General features: G+C 47.3%; 1 protein-coding gene across 1 annotated transcript in view; it reads left to right on the top strand.

Moving 5' to 3' along the window:
• FHAD1 (forkhead associated phosphopeptide binding domain 1) overlaps positions 1-16,856 on the top strand; it is a 159,608-nt gene that overhangs the window by 78,769 nt on the left and 63,983 nt on the right. Inside the window, exons 8-14 of the mRNA XM_061160700.1 lie at positions 759-889; positions 2,843-2,932; positions 3,961-4,065; positions 8,118-8,225; positions 12,215-12,298; positions 13,059-13,211; positions 14,980-15,175. Of these exons, the coding sequence (XP_061016683.1) occupies positions 759-889; positions 2,843-2,932; positions 3,961-4,065; positions 8,118-8,225; positions 12,215-12,298; positions 13,059-13,211; positions 14,980-15,175 (867 nt within the window). The remainder of the gene's footprint in view (positions 1-758; positions 890-2,842; positions 2,933-3,960; positions 4,066-8,117; positions 8,226-12,214; positions 12,299-13,058; positions 13,212-14,979; positions 15,176-16,856) is intronic.

Genomic DNA, 16,856 nt, shown 5'->3' with positions numbered 1-16,856 from the left:
TATTGTGAAAAATAGTGAGTGCCATTAGGGAGATGACAGAGGATGACATGGTTGGTTGGCATCACCGACTCAATGGACGTGAGTTTGAGCAATCTCCTGGAGATGATGGAGGTCAGAGAAGCCTGGCATGCTGCAGTCCATGGGGTCGCAAAGAGTCAAGACACGATTTGGTGACTGAACAACAACAACAGATATAAGTTAGTCACTTTATGTTCTTAGGACAGACCATCTCACTTGACCCTTATAATAACTCTGTGCAGGACATGCAGTGGGAGGTGAAATAACTTGTCCAAGACCACCAAGCTAATAAGGGGTAAGGGCAGGGCCAAACTCATGTAAGTGTGAAGCTAGCCGCCCCACAAGAGTGTCCAGCAGTCCACTCTGCTGCAAGTCCGCCTCCTGGGCTCTGGAGAAGAATTCCTGGACTTCACCTGTGCTGGGCCTTTGTTCCCCAAGCCCTGGGCATGGCCTCTCCTCTCGGCGCTGCCCAGCCTTGCCCAGCAGGGGCCCCCAAAGGCTTCTTCTCCCACTGGTGCTCGCTGACTGCCCCTCATTCTCCCTGAAGCCTCAAACCACGTTCCATGGTCTCTGGTCTCATTCCCATTCTTGCTCTGGGATTCTTGGCAACAACCTCCGCGGTTCTAGGAATGCTGGCCCTGGGCTTGGAGGTTCTTGTCCGAAACTTGGCTAACAGTCGTGGTGATGCCAGGAGTCCTTCCTGCCCTTTTCACCTGTGAGTTTTTGTTTTTGTTTTGCAGAGATGGTGTCATCTTTGCAAAAGGATATGTTAGCAAAGGATGAGCAAGTTCAACAACTAAAACAGGAGGTGAATCAACTAAAAAGTGAGAACAAAGAAAAGGATCACCAGCTCGAAGCCCTCAGCTCCAGAGTGAGTGTCGGGTCATCACAAAGTGTAGCTTCAAAAAGCAGACACAGTACAGTCATGTGTCTGCAGTGAAGTCAACTTCTCTGCAGCTTTTAAAGTACAGTATATGGCTCAGAATAAGCATGATATATATACAAATGCAGCAAACATTTTCTAACCCCTATGATAAATAAACCCCAGGAACAAACACACTTATTAGCATATGTTGCTACTGCACAGCTTAATGTAAAACAGAGTAAAATCTCTCTGTGAGCAGGGACAACCCACAGGGCTCCATCACGGTCTTAGCACCAGTGGTTCTCATAATTGCCTTCAAATCAGGACATTTGAAGATCCAGATGCAAACACACAAACTCTCATTTCTTCCTTAGACTTGGTAGGCGAGTGAAGAGTTTTTTAAATGGAACTTTATTTGCAAATCTTGCCTTCCATGCCAACTTTAGAATCCTGACTCTATAGGATAAGATTTCTCAGTATTTGTATGGTTCATCTGTTTCTGCCAGTCAAGGTAAAACCTCATTGCTTTCATCTCAGGTCGTTAACTCAGAGATTCCCAGCAGCTGTCCAGTGGGTTAGCCAAGGCTGCACAGGTGTGGGGTGGAAACATCCTGAGGTTCCAAGGAAAAGGCACAATACGTAGTACCTGGTGCTTAGTACTATATCGAATATGGAACTGGCAAAAGGCATGAGCTTTGGGGTCAGAAAGACCTGGGTCCAATCCCAGAGCTTTCTCTTACTGTAACTTATTTGGCCTTTATTTCCCCATCTGTGAAATGGGAATGACAAAATCATCTTCCAAGACATGGGAGCCTGGTTTTAACAGTGCTCCTCTGCCTCTGCCTCAGTCAGCTGCCTGGCCAATGCCTCTGTCTTTGTTTCTGCCAAGCAGAGTGCCCTCCTAGGCATGTGCACTCGCTGTTTTAGGTGAGAGGACTGCGTGTGTGTGTGTGTGTGTGTGTGTGTGTGTGTGTGTGTGTGTGTGTGTGTTGGGGATGGGGAGGGGTTGCAGAGCTGGTGCTTAGTAGAAGGGGTATGCAGAGACAGCCCCTGCTTGGTTCTTCCACCTCCCACAGTGCATTTGTTTGATTATGTCCCCATTTCCCTTTCCTTATTGACATTGGAGTGCGGTCACTTTTCCTCTGGGTTCTTCCAGTCTTATTTCTATATATTACTTAGAAATCAATTAGTCAGTTATTTTACAGTGGATTTACACTATGCATATTTTTAAAAATCATAAACACAATGACTTCCCCATGCTAATAAATCAGTGCTCTTATCATTGGTCTTAAAAGCCACACACTTTCTCCTGGATGTACATGGTGTTATAAAGTGATCTCCTGTTATAAACAACACTTGTTTTTTTTTTCCCCACTGTTACTGACAGTTCTATGGAGAACATCCTTGAAGCTACAGATTCCCTGATTTCTCTAATCATTGTCCTTAGGGTACATGTCTAAAGTGGGAATTTCTGGGTCAAAAGAAGGCACATCCATCCTTATGCTCTTAATGTCTGTTGCCAAAATGCCCTCAGAAAAGGCAGCTCTGTTTACCCCTTTGTGACCAACAGGGCAGCTGTGTCTTTGAGATGGAACCTGCACAAAAGCAGTAAGATCGACCCAAACTCACTGGCCCCCCCCTCACCACTCTTGATGGTTACTAGGTGAAAACAGCTCAATTCCTCCACCTTAAGCACCCAGACTTTGCAAGTCTGGACTCTCCCTGTGGTGCAGTTTGCTGACTTTTGAAGGGCAGTTTAGACTCTTTATTTGTCAGAACTCACAAGAGGGCTGAACCAGGAACAACCACAGGATCCCAGTGCTTTCGTCATACAGATGGTCTGGCCTCTCAGAATGCAGGGTATGATTGAGTTAAACAACAGAAGACAATCTTGGGCACGCACATAGAGACTTAGGGCCCCCAGTCAAGCCCACATGACCTTGTTATTTTTCTCCCCAGTGCTCAGTGCTGAAAGAAGAGTTAAAGAAGGAAGATGCCCAGAAGGAGAACGTGGAAGCCCAAGAGAAAGAATTAAAACTCTACAAAACCGTGTGTTGAAACTCCTCACCCCTGGGTGTCCACAGAAAGCCTAGACTTTGACCTTCAGGGCTTTGGAGGGGTTCCTTGGCCCCTTAGCTAGTACAAACTCTGGGGCTTTATGGGTGTCTGTTTGTTAATGTAATTAACAAAATTCTTTGATTTGCTTGCCTCAAAGAGATGGGTAGAAAACCTTGGAAAACATATTCTCCTAGTATTTTGTGGACAGTTGGCTTTAGGCCCCTCATCAGGTTTCCCCTGGAGCTGGGCTACAGTTTGCCTGGAGACCGGGACTGGCCAGGTGGCCACTAGATGATGCTAGAAATTCACCGTGGTTCCTACCACTGAACTTGTGATACCCAAGTTTTCATGATCTGCTGTCACAAGTTTTATCACAGCCATGGGCACTGTTATTGACATGAAATGCCTCCTTAAGTATCATTACTTAAATAGTGATGCATTCAATTTTACATCAGTTCATAAAAACAAAATAAAAAGCAGACATATCATTGGCTTTGTATGGAAGGTGAATATAAAAATTAGTACAATGAAAAGATGAGCACTAAATGTGAATGTTCACCCTCTGCGCCAGTCAAATCCTCAAGAACATCACCAAGCATATATTTTCCATCTGTCGAGGCCATTTTCTCCTCTCAGGGGCACTGCTATTCTCTGTCTCAAATGGGAACAAAAAGAAAAAGCTCATTGTTCTTTTCTTCCAAGCGTTGCCCATGGTGTCTTCCAAATAACCCCTATTTAGACTGAACTCAAAATACATTCCAAGGAAAGAGAATCTAATGAGTGAATGTGTCCCTTGTACTGTTTAATCCAGAATCCATGCTGATCTCCAAAAGAAACTCAAATTTTCCCTCACCCTGCACTTTCAATGCATCTGTTGAAAGAAACCCTACTTTGCTTTAAAGATGTAGAAGCATCTCCCAAGGGAAAGAATTAAACTGATCTTAGACTAGGTTTCCACCTTAACGAACCGGGTGAGGTGAGTTCCGAAGTTGACTTTGCTATTGTTGAAACTTTCTCAGCAAATCCACGACATGGAGAAAGAAGTGAGAAAACTCAGGGAGGAGCTGAAGAGGAGCAGTACAGAGCAGAGCCTGATCTCCAAGACGCTTCGGGAAAAGAGCAAGGTATGGCAGGGATGGATCGCCATGGCAACCGCTCCGGGCTGGGTCTGCCAGACTCCAAAGTTCCCGTGTGTAACCACGACCCACTGCCTTCAATCATGAAATTACCCAGGAAAGAATTGATCCATTAACTCAAGTTTGTCAATGATGTTGTTCCAACTTAAATACTCTTATTGATTTGTGTGTGTGTGTGTGTCTTTGTGTTCCATCAGTCATTGGGAACTTTTTTTTTTTTTCTACATCTCATCATGATTGTAGATTTGTGTTTCTTCTTTTAATATTGACAAGTTTTGCTTTATATATTGTGAAGTTGTGTTACCATGTGCATATAAATTTAGAATTTGAATACTTCCAGTGGAACAAGACTTTTGATCATCATAAAATGTCCCTTTTCATCTCTAGTAGGGTTTTCCCCTTAACATCTTCTTTGTCATTTAGCGCCATCACTGGCTTGCTGTTGGTTAGAGTTTCCATAGCATATGTTTTTCATACTTTCTCTGTTAATTTTTAAAATTTTATTTATTTATTTATTTCTGGCTGTGCTGGGTCTTCATGACTGCACACAGGCTTTCTCTAGATTTGGTGAGCAGGGATTACCGGCTTCTCATTTCAGTGGCTTCTTGTTGTGGAGCATGGGCTTTGGGGTGCAAGGGCTCAGTAGTTGTGGCTCATGGGCTTAGTTGCCCCCTGGCATGTGGAATTTCCTGGGACCAGGGATCAAACCCGTGTCCTCTGCTTTGGCAGATGGATTCTTAACCACTGGACCACCAGGGAAGTCCTCTCTGTCAATTTTTAAATTTTAGATGTATAGCTTCCAAATAGCATGTTATTTTTACAAAATCCAGTTTGACAGTCTTTTAGTCCATTTATGTTATATAATTACTGATACATTGGGATTTAAATCTACTCTTGCTCAGGGCCAGTTGTACTATCTGTACTATATTGCTTTTTCTCTCCTTTCTTGCCTCCTTTTGAGTTGATGGTTTTCTATCATTCCACCTTCCCCCTCTATTAGCTTGGAAACATTTCACTTTTTACTATCCTTTTAATAATAGTAAGGCAATAGCATTTTATCCTTGCCTCGCAATGATCTCACATTAATTAAGTTTTTCACTCTTCTATTGCTCTCTTAGTGGTCATCCTAAAGATTACAATGTGCATTCTTTTTCTAATTAATTTATTTCTTTGGCTGTGCTGGGTTTTAGTTGTGGATCGTCATTGTGGCATGTTTGATCTTCAGTTGCAGCATGCGAACTCTTCAGTTGTGGCATGTGGAATCTAGTTCCCTGACCAGGAATTGAACCGAGTCCCCTGGCATTAGGAGCGCAGAGTCTTAGTCACTGGACCACCACAGAAGTGCTTACAATGTGCATTCTTAACTTACCAAGATGTAGTATTAGTTGATAATTATGCCCTTCTCCTTGACGATGCAGTGAATTTAGAACACCCTGACTTCACTTAACCCCTCCAGATTTGTAAGTCATTGTTGCCATTTTCTAAACTCCTCTCTATAGTTATTAATAAAATGCCCAAAAATATGATTGGTGTTTTTATATAGTCAGTATCATATGCACACGTTACTCTTACTGTTGCTTGTCTTTTCTGCATCTCTGATCATCCATCTGCATTCATTTTTCTTGTCTCTGAAGAATACCCTTTAGTGTTTTCCTTCACTGTAGCTCTGTTGATGACAGTCTCAGATGTGTTTGTGTGTCTATCTTGAAGTGTATATTTAACCTTCATTCTTAAAGCACATTTGATTGCCTATTGAATTCTACAATGGCAGTTCTTTTCTTTCAGCACATTAGAAATAGCATTAGGCATGTCACTGCTGTCTTTTGGCTCCTGCTATTTCTATTTAGAAGCCATCTGTAAGCCTTATTATTGCACCTTTGCAAAACCTGTCTTTTTCTCTGGCTGCTTTTAAGATTTTCTCTTCCCTGGATTTCCAGCAGTTTTATTATGATTTATCTAGATGCAGATTCATTTTTAGTTGCCTTGTTCAGAGCTCATCGGGGCTTCTTGAATCCCTGGCTTGGTGTTTTGCACTAGTTCTGGCACTCAGGCTCTATTGCACACAGGCATTGGGGCGCTACCAGGGCTTCTGAACAGGGAACCAATATGTGACATTCGCAGCTAATAATGGTGAAAATGATAGCTGCAGTTTCTCATGGACTGGGCATTACCACCAAACATTTCATCTCTTTTCCCTCTTCACAACAGCGCCATGATCTAGAGATCATCCTCCCCGTTTTACAGATGAGAAAGTCAAGACCCCTTGTTAACTAGCAGTGTAACTAGCCCAGTCGCATAGTTTTGACTGACTCCAGCCACCATTGTGTAGCCAACAGCCACGTGCTGCTGTTTACACTGATATTAATTAAAGTTAAATACGCTTTGAAATTCCTTTCCTCGGTCACACCAGCCCCTGCTTCGAGCGCTGGATCACCAGATGCGGTTCGTGGCTGCCGTATTAGGTGATACAGGTTCAGAGCATCTGTGTCGTTGTAGGAAGGTCTGTAGGTCGGAGCTGCCCTACAGCCGGCTAACCCTCAAGTACCGCTAAGGTTGTTCTGCAAGGCGCTGAACTAGAGGCGAGGAGGCCAGTTGGCACAGCCCAGCATGTCACGTGAGAGGGATGGGAGAACAGGCGTGGAGGGCACCAGGTGTGACGGAGGGAGCAGGGCGGCGCCTGAAGTTGCCTGAGACTCAGGAGTGGGAATGGGGGGCTATTCGTGGAGAACACAGGTAAAGGCAGAGTCCAGGGTTGGACTTGGCTTCTGCGGTGTATGAAAATGCTGCTGAAATACAAGTCAGAGCATATTTAGACCTGGGAGAAAACTAAGGCCCAGAGAGGTGGCTTTCCAAGGTAACAGAGCTGGGTAGTCGCTTTACCTCTACACCACTCTACTCAGAGCAAAGCTCCAAAGAGTTCTTCTGGGTCTTTCATTACATCTCTGTGATCCCCCTTGTCAGATCCCTAATCAACACGGCCCATGGGATTTGTTTCAGCACAAAGTCTTTCCATTTATTTACAAGAGTTTGCCTGGTTTCCTGCTGGTGCCAGAGCCCTGGACTCAGCAGGTGTATCCCTGAAATGATGAGGTGTGTCCCTGAAATGAGCAGCTGCAAAGCCTACACTGGCCAGCAGAGGGTAGCATCAAGCGCTCCCAATTACCTCAACTTGCCCCATTACCCAAGCAAGGGAGGATTAGACAAGCAAGCTTCTGCACTTCAAACGCCTTCTTTTGCAGGCTGCAATTCTTAATAGACATTACTTAGCAAGCCTCTAGAGAGCTTTCCACCTGTGGGTGTGCTCAAAGTGGTAATGACAAATAGTTGTGATGATAAACCCAATAATAACACTGACCAAGGACCCATCATGGCTTCTTAGAAGGAGGCTGCATAGCAGACCTTTTAAAAAATAGCATTCACCTTTTAAAAAATATATTTATTTATTTGGTTGCACTGGATCTTAATTGTTGCACGTGGGATCTCCTATCTTCACTGTGGCATGTGGGATCTAGTTCCCTGACCAGGGATCAAACCTGGGTGCCCTCCATTGAGAGCGAGGAGACTTAGCCACTGGGCCACTAGGAAATTCCACACCCACCTTTTATAGGTCACATCAATATTTACCACACCCACAGACCTGTAAGCCCTATTCCAAATATTCTGAATCCCCACAGTAACTCTATGCCGCAGTACAGGTACCATCATCCCCATTTGACAGATGAGAACACTGAGTCACAGAACAGTGAAATCACTTTCCCAGGGTCACACATCTTACTAGGGTCCAAGCTGGGACTGGAGTCTGTGGTAGGACATAGTTGAGCCCAGGGCACAGAGCTCAGCCCCTTCCCTTAAGGGGTATCTCCCTGTGAGTTTATCTCCACACTGTGTGTGCCCATGACCCCTGCCACAGGCCCGCAGCTGTCCCTACCCCTTGAGGATTCCCCCACTGCCATTAGCACCGCCCCTCCCCCCAGAAGAGTTCCCCCAGAGGGCATGATGATCACATTAGCAGCAAGCCCATGCTTTCATCATCCTTTCAGGTTGAAGAGAAACTTCAGGAGGATTCCAGAAGGAAATTGCTTCAGCTGCAAGAAATGGGGAACAGAGAAAACCTCATTAAAGCCAATTTGGAAAGGGCAGTAGGTCAGGTAGGCGTGCTGCCAAGCCCCTTCACGGCCCACCACTCTCCATGGAGCCCTGTGCTCAAGCAGCCGGTGGGGATGAGTGAGGAGGAGGACAGCCTGGTTTAATTTCACCCACTTATCCCCAGGGGCAGGGCTCTGTGTGGCTCCTGAGTCCCAGTGGATGTCACTAAAAAGGCTTTTCCTGCTGGGAAGCTGCCCACACTGGTGTTTGCCATCACCTGAGACCCTAACCAAGCAGCCAGTCCCAGGTCAAGGCCCACCCCGGTAAATCAGTGGTGTGGATCCCTCTTGGGGAGGGTTTGAGCCTCTCAACCCTCAGTGGTGTTTCTAGTACTTTCTTCTTCACATTTTTTTGTCTTGACATTTATAGCAATCTTTCTTCCTCTGGGCCTCCAAACAGACTCTAGTCAGTATCCACAGGGGAATGCCACTTTTCTGTTTTGGCTTGGTTTGGTTTGGTTTGGTTTGGTCTGGTTTAGTTTGGTTTGGTTTGGTGAAGCCACATGGCTTACAGGATCTTAGTTCCCTAGCCAGTGAGCAAACCCGTGCCCCCTACAGTGGAAGCGCAGACTCTTAACCCCTGAACCACTAGGGAAGTCCTGCCACTTTTCTTAATGAAGTAGTAATAATATGCAGGTCAAGAAGCAATAGTTAGACCTGGACATGGAACAACAGACTGGTTCCAAATTGGGAAAGGAGTACGTCAAGGCCGTATATTGTCACCCTGCTTATTTAACTTATATGCAGAGTACGTCATGAGAAATGCTGGGCTGGAGGAAGCACAAGCGGGAATCAAGATTGCTGGGAGAAATATCAATAACCTCAGATATGCAGATGACACCACCCTTATGGCAGAAATCAAAGAACTAAAGAGCCTCTTGATGAAAGTGAAAGAGGAAAGTGAAAAAGTTGGCTTAAAACTCAACATTAAGAAAACAAAGATCATGGCATCAGGTCCCATCACTTCATGCCAGATAGATGGGGAAACTGGAAAAAGTGACAGACTTTATTTTGGGGGCTCCAAAATCACTGTGGATGGTGACTGTAGCCACGAAATTAAAAGATGCTTGCTCCTTGGAAGAAAAGCTATGACCAACCTAGACAGCATATTAAAAAGCAGAGACATTACTTTGCCAACAAAGGTCCATCTTGTCAAAGTTGTGGTTTTTTCCAGTAGTCACGTATGGATGTGAGAATTGGACTATAAAGAAAGCTGAGCGCCAAAGAATTGATGCTTTTGAACTGTGGTGTTGGAGAAGACTCTTGAGAGTCCCTTGGACTGCAAGGAGATCCAACCAGTCCATCCTAAAGGAAATCAGTCCTGAATATTCATTGGAAGGACTGATGCTGAAGCTGAAGCTCTGATACTTTGGCCACCTCATGCAAAGAACTGACTCATTTGAAAAGACCCTGATGCTGAGAAAGATTGAAGGCAGGAGGAGAAAGGGATGCCAGAGGATGAGATGGTTGGATGGCATCATTGACTGGATGGACATGAGTTTGAGTAAGCTCCGGGAGTTGGTGATGGACAGGAAAGCCTGTTGCAGTCCATGAGGTCGCAAAGAGCCGGACACGGCTGAGCAACTGAACTGAACTGTATAATAGAATTAATAATAGAACCCAGATTATCACAGCTCATGTCAAATGGAGATGGGTGGGGTGGGGAGCAGGCTCTGACTCAGCAGGCCTGGGGGTGCCATATCCCAGGGCTCTGACCCCAGATGGCCCAGCAGCCCTTCCTCTTACACGTGGTGCAGACATGATGGCCAGAATATGCGAACAAGGCCTCACAAAAAGCTAAGGGAGGGCAGACGAGATCCCAGGATGGGGCACTGCCCCTATGGAAGGTGGCCCACCCAGAGCAGCCCACCTTGGACCCCTCCACAAGGCACCCCTCTCCTGGCAAACACGGCTCCAGGAGGACAAGAACATTTTGCATGTATGAGTGTGTTTGTGCTTTTCTTTTTCTGGGAGGATGAGTCCTCCTCATCACTCATTGGATTCTCAGAAGGGTCTGTAAACTACCCAGAAAGGTTAAGAACCATGGTCCTTAAAGGAGCGCTCCAGCCCACCCAGCCCAGCTCCCGAAGCCCTTCCATGTGGTGGCGTCCAAGCCTGAACCAACAGTGTGACCGGGCTTCACCCTCCATGCTGACCTCCAGAGGCACCCAGAGGGCGAATGATGATGATAGTGCCTCTTGGCAGGTTTTAAGGCCTCTTCAGCAAACATCCACACCATCACCCCCGGTGTCCTGTCTCCTGCAGGGTGCCGACCCCTTAGCGAGGGAGACAGCCCGCCGCTCTGGGCTTCCCTTGATGCACCTGGGCTACCCCTCCACCTGCCAGCGTTCTGCACCCCCGGGACACACCCGCTTTGAGGGCATGATCTGTGCTGCTTGCCAAGAGCCTGGTCATGCCTCCAGCCAGAGCTCATTCAGGAAGACCCTCAGAGACACAGAGACTCAAGAGAGTAAGGATGAGGCCTGTCTGTGTGCCCTGGCCTTCATGTCACCCCCTTGTCCACAGCCAGCTCCCTGCCTGAGGCCATGCCCTTCCCCAGGCAAGCGACTCCAGGACTGACTCCTGTTGTCCAGCAGGACCTGCCCCTCCGCGCAGAGCAGTCCCATAGGGTGCCTCTGGTGGTGATGGGCGCCATCACCCGTGGGGCCCTGCCTACATAACCTCTTCCTCAGGCAAGTTAGGACCCTCCCCTTGGTCATGAAACCAACAGACGGCCCAGAATCCCTCAGATCACCCAGCTGGCTCCCGGCAAGCCGACTGCAGAGCTGTCTTTAGGAGAGTCATAATTCCTCTCCTTGGCTTTTCAGAACTTCCTGGTATACAGCAAACTCCTGTGTCTTGGGACCCGTTGACATTCACATTGATTCCCCAGCCGTTACGGGCCTTCAGGGCTCTATTTTAGAGTCTTTCGTGACCACATTTTGCCCGTGAGCCAAAAACCCAAGCCAAGGGCGGTCATGTTGGTAAACTTCCAGAGAGGGTTGGGCTTGTTTGCCTCTCATGAACCTGGTCTCTCATGAACCTGGGACACCTTGAACTTGTCATTTTAGAAGCCCTAATTCTAATGTAACTATGTTCTTTCATCAACCGTAATCTGAAGACACCAGCACCAGGGAAGCAGTCAATAAAAGCTGGATGAACTGAAGGCGAGGACTTTGAACACCTGCCAAGTCAGTTGTTTCTGTTACAAGCATTCAATGAACATTTATTGAGTGCCTGCTGGGTGCCCGGCTCCAGGGACCTGGAGGGGAATACAGCAGGCGTCATCTTCAGGACACGAGGCTTAAGGCGCAAAATGGCAGCAAACTGCTCCTCCTTCTCTCCCCGGGCACCCTGGCTGATTGCACAGTTTACGCGGGCTGACAGCCTCAATATTTATCTCACAGCCTGGTGCCAGCATACCAATTACAGAAGAGTGCTCCCGGCCCCAGACTTCCCACTGGATAATTGGCAGTGAGTGGCTCTTCTGAGGGCCCAAGACGTATGTGAGCTGCCCACGCGCATCGGCTGGGTTAGGCGGGCATGCCTGAAAAGTCATTAACATCTACTGTCCCCCTCTCTTGTGTGGGCACTGCCCCTTCCGGTGAGAAGTGAAGGTGTTAATAACCCGTTTGCGTGCACGCTTAGTCACTTGGTCATGACCAACTCTTTGCAACCCCATGGAATGTAGCCTGCAGGCTTCTCCATCCATGCAATTTTTCAGGCAAGAATACTAGATTGGGTTACCATTTCTTACTCCAAGGGATCTTCCCGACCCAGGAGTCGTACCCACATCTCTTGTGGCTCCTGCATTGGCAGGCAGATTCTTTACCACCAGGACCACCTGGGAAGCCCCAACCATAGTGACCATTAATGGTGTGCAGAGCCTTCTAACCAGTTTCTCCCAAAAGCAGCAGTGGAAGTGCCTCCTCAAGCCTTGCGGCTGCAGCTGCACCACTCATTCCATCACCTTCCCTTTCTTTGTGCTGCAGCTGGAGCATTTCAGAAGTCAGGTCATCAAGGCCACCTACGGACGAGCGAAGCCGTTCCAGGACAAACCTGTCTCTGATCAGCAGGTTTGTCTCTCTTCCCCACTTTCTTCCTCGGGGACCTGGGACTCCAGACACTGGGAGCATATGTTTCTGTTTTTTATTGGTGGCGCATATTTTTCACACTGTTGCTACACCATGAAGATTTGTTTTGATATTCTGGGATTTCCTGGCTTTTAGAGTAAAAGCCAGTTAAAGTGTTGAAGCCTTGAAGTGTTTCTGTGAAAATCAAATGGAACCACCCAGGCCTGTGTCTGGTCTCCAGGCCTGCGTGGTCCACCTCTGTTAGTCCCACGTGGAAAGAGCCTTGCTGTAGAGCAGGCGTCCTGGCTCGTCCCTCCTGAAGAGGGCAGCCAGCAGCAAAGATGTGCCTCTGGCTGTAAGGACTGAGTTGTTATTCTTCTGTTTGTCCCCTCCAACCCTGTGTCAGCACACGAGTGAAAAATTTATACCATGAACTGCTCTCGGATAACCCAGCCTTCTCTTTCGGGCCCCACAGCATCAGGCTCAGCGTGATGAATCACTCCCAGAGTTCCGAAGAATCTAGAACACGCGCGGGGCCACATGACAAGCCTTTGGCTCTTAAAAATCATCTCTGATCCTGGGAAACATGCCCCGGTGACAGAGCCGACATTCCCTCCAGAGCCATCACCCAAACGTGCCAGGACCTCCCTCCCCAACCCTTCAGAGATGGGAGCTCAAGCCCATGCCCTCCCCCCACCCAGGGCCCCTCCCCCCAGAACCACCCTGCAATGTCAATCTTTTTTTTTTTTCTTTTTCCCATTAGTTAATAGAGAAGATCACCCAGGTCACTGAGGACAACATCAACTTTCAGCAGAAAAAGTGGACCCTGCAGAAGGAGACCCAGCTCGGCCTCTGCCAACAGGAAGAGGTCACAGACAGCGTTGAGAAGCTGAAGAAGGCCTTAGACAGTTGCCAGGTGCCCTCCTCCGCTTCTCACCCGTGTCCCCCATGGCTCACGTTGTGCTCCTTGTTCAGAACATCGTCCGGCTCTGCTTTTCTGCCCACCTTCTCTCTTGCTGGAGAAATCTGTTTGAGGTAGAAAACAAAGGACCTCAAAATCTGCCTCCCAGGTGAACTTGGTGTGGCCAAGAAAAAGCTGCCCGACGCTCCCCTTTAGGAGGCCCCTGGACCTCGGGGGAAGAAATGTGGCTGTTCAGTCACCCAGTCGTGTCTGATTCTTTGCGACCCCGTGGACTGCAGCACGCCAGACTTCCCTGTCCTTCACCGTCTCCTGGAGTTTGTTCAAACTCATGTCCGTTAAGTCAGTGATGCCATCCAACCATCTCATCCTCTGTCGCCCCCTTCTCCTCTTGCCCTCAAAATAGCCCTGGGTTATTTCCAGAGAAACCAAGAAAACATCCTGCTCTTCATTTGCTTTTTTCTTTTTTGTCCCATCAATGGAAAGGCTGCTCTTACCCTAGATGCCTTTGACTCTGGAGGAGACAAGACTGGTTCAGACCAACCACCGCCCCCCACCTGCCAGCCCCCACCCGGGGAACCAGCTTTATCAGAGCAGGCAGCTGCTTCTGCTTTCTCTGGAAATAAGCAGCTGCTATTTGGGGAATCTGTGTGAATGTTGGCTTGTCAGCACTTTTTCAAGTCAGGAAATCGGACTTTCTGACCAGCTTGTGTGTTGATCTCAGCAGGAATTTTGTAGCCAAATTTGGTTCTCATTTCAGCCAAATCGTCCTTGGCAATTTGGCTTTGGAATTGCCTGTACCTAAACATGGGATCTCTTCCTTTTTCTGTTTTTTTAAAATTTCTTTTTATTTATTTTGTTTATTGGCTGCACCAGATATTATTTGCAGCATGTGGGACCTTCAATCTTCATTGCTGCACATGGGATTTTTTAGTTGTGGCACGTGGGATCTAGTTCCCTGGCCAGGGATCAAACCCGAACCCACTGTATTGGGAACACGGAGTCTTCACCACTGAACCACCAGGGAAGTCCCTTTTTTTGCTTTTTATTTTATATTGGGGTGTAGCCGTTTATATCTTGGGCTTCCCTTGTGGCTCAGCTCGTAAAGAATCCGCCTGCAATGCGGGAGACCTGGGTTCGATCCCTCGGTTGGGATAATTTGCTGGAGAAGAGAAAGGCTACCCACTCCAGTATTCTGGTCTGGAGAATTCCATGGACTGTATAGTCCATGGGGTCGCAAAGAGTCGGACATGACTGAGTGACTTTCACTTTCATAGCCGCTTAACACACCATGTTGTGGTAGTTTCAGGTGAACGGCCAGGGGACTCAGCCATCCACATACATGCGTCCATTCTCCCCTGAACTCCCCTCCCATCCAGGCTGCCACATAACTTTGAGGGAGTTGCATGCGCTGTACAGTAGACACTTGTTGGTTATCCATTTTAAATATAGCAGTGTGTACATGTCCATCCCCAACTCCCTAACTATCCCTTCCCTCCATGAGGGGTTGCTGTCCCCCCAGCAACCATAAATTCATTCTCTAAGTCTGTAAACACGGGGTCTCTTTGACCATAAAAAGTCCCAATTAAAGTGCACACAAAATAAAAGCTGCCCCCTCGTCCCACCCACCTCCTAAAAGGCAACTAGAAGTGGGCCATCCCAGGGCACTTCCTGCTTCAAGAACACCGCTCTCTGTGGGTCACGATGGTCGGGTGCTCTTTCTGGCAACGGTGTCCTGGCTCCTCACGACCTCCTCTCTTTCCAGGCTTGCATGAAGACGTCGTGCTGTAGCAACGACCTGAGGAAGGAGGTCAGCTTCCTGCAGTGCCTGCAGGTGAGCCCACCTGTCTCGGGGCTCCAGAAGGTGTCACTGGACATCCTGCGCCTGTCGCTGTCCTGGCTGGAGGAAACAGAGCACCTCCTCCAAGACGTGGGCATCCAGTTCTCCAGCTCCAACAAAGGTAACGGCAGCCCTCTTCTCCTGTAGCTGCATGACTGAAATGTCACAACGAATCTGATCGCAACGGGACATCTGTTGAGGGAGGCTTCTTGCTGGGTGTGCGGCCAAGCGTTCCCTTCTCCAGACTTAACTTCGCTTCACCACTTGAGAAGTGATGTTCCAGGAAAAGAGTATACACAAGTGAGACATGACTGCTGGAGAAAAATGAGATGTGACAGAGGCAATAGGAAGAAGCAAAATTATGCCAAATCTTCTCTCTTAGAAGTTACCGCATATATATAAAAATACACTGTTTTTAGAGCAGTTTTGGTTTCACAGAAAAATTGAGAGGATGATATGGAGATTTCCGAGGTACCCTCCATCGCCGTTCATGCACAGCCCCCCAGTTAGCAACATCAGCACCAGAGAGGTACAGCTGTTGCAGCTGATGAACCTACATGGAAACATCATAATCACCCAAAGCCCATGGTTTACATTGGAAAGAAAAGTGCAAGTTGCTCAGTCATGTCTGACTCTTTGTGACCCCATGGACTATACAGTCCATGGAATTTTTCAGGCCAGCATACTGGAGTGGGTAGCCTTTCCCTTCTCCAGGGGATCTTCCCAACCCAGGGATTGAACCTAGGTCTCCCACATTTGGGGGTATTCTTTACCAGCTGAGCCACAAGGGAAACTCAAGAATACTGGAGTGGGTAGCCTATTCCTTCTCCAGTGGATCTTCCCCACCCAGGAATCGAACCAGGGTCTCTATGTTGCAGGTGGATTCTTTACCAACTGAGCTATCAGGGAAGCTATCAGGTTTACTTTAGGGTTCACTCTTTTTAATTTTAATTTTACTGGAGTGTAGTTGATCTGCAGTGTTGTGTAGGGTTTACTCTTATTGTACAGTCTATGGATTTGGGCTTGGACAAATGTGTGATAACATGTAGCTACCATTATAATATCATACGGAGTAGTCTCATTGCCCTGAAAATCCTCTGTGCTTCCTCCCCGACCCCCCAGTCCCTGGCAACCGCAGATCTTTTTTACTGTCACCATGGTTTTTTGCCTTTTCTAAAATATCATATAGTTGGAATCATACAACTTTTCAGATTAGTTTCTTTTACTTAATAATATGCATTTAAGTTTCCTCTAAGTTTTTTCATGGCTTGACAGCTCTTTTTTTTAGTGCCAAATAATATTCCATTGCTTCCCAAGTAGCGCAGTGGTAAAGAACCCTCCTGCCAATGCAGGAGACGCAGGAAACAAGGGTTTGATTCTAGGCTCAGGAAGATCCCCTGGAGTAGGAAATGGCAACCCACTCCACTGCAATATTCTTACCTGGAAAATTCCATAGACAGAGGAGCCTGGCAGGCTGCAGTCCAGGAGGCTGGCTGAGTGACTAAGCACTGAGCAGTGTTCCATTATCCACTCACCAACTGAAGGATATCCTGGTTGTTTCCAAGTTTGGACAATTATGAATAAAGCTGCCATAAACAGCCACGTGCAGGTTTGTGTGTGGGCGTGTCTTCAGCTCCTTTGAGTAAATACCAAGGGTGTAGTTGCTGGATCGTGTGGTTAGAGTACGTTTAGTTTTTAATGAAAGCACAAAGCTCTCTTCCAAATGACTGTATTTTGCATTCCCACCAACAATGAGTGAGAGTTCCTGTGGCCTCACATCCTTGACAGTATTTGATATTGTC

The sequence above is a fragment of the Dama dama genome, chromosome 14, assembly GCF_033118175.1.
Source record: "Dama dama isolate Ldn47 chromosome 14, ASM3311817v1, whole genome shotgun sequence".
In the NCBI taxonomy this organism is placed as follows: domain Eukaryota; kingdom Metazoa; phylum Chordata; class Mammalia; order Artiodactyla; family Cervidae; genus Dama; species Dama dama.
The sequence above is the reverse complement of the archived record's forward strand: the minus strand, read 5'-3'. Positions and strand labels throughout refer to the sequence as shown.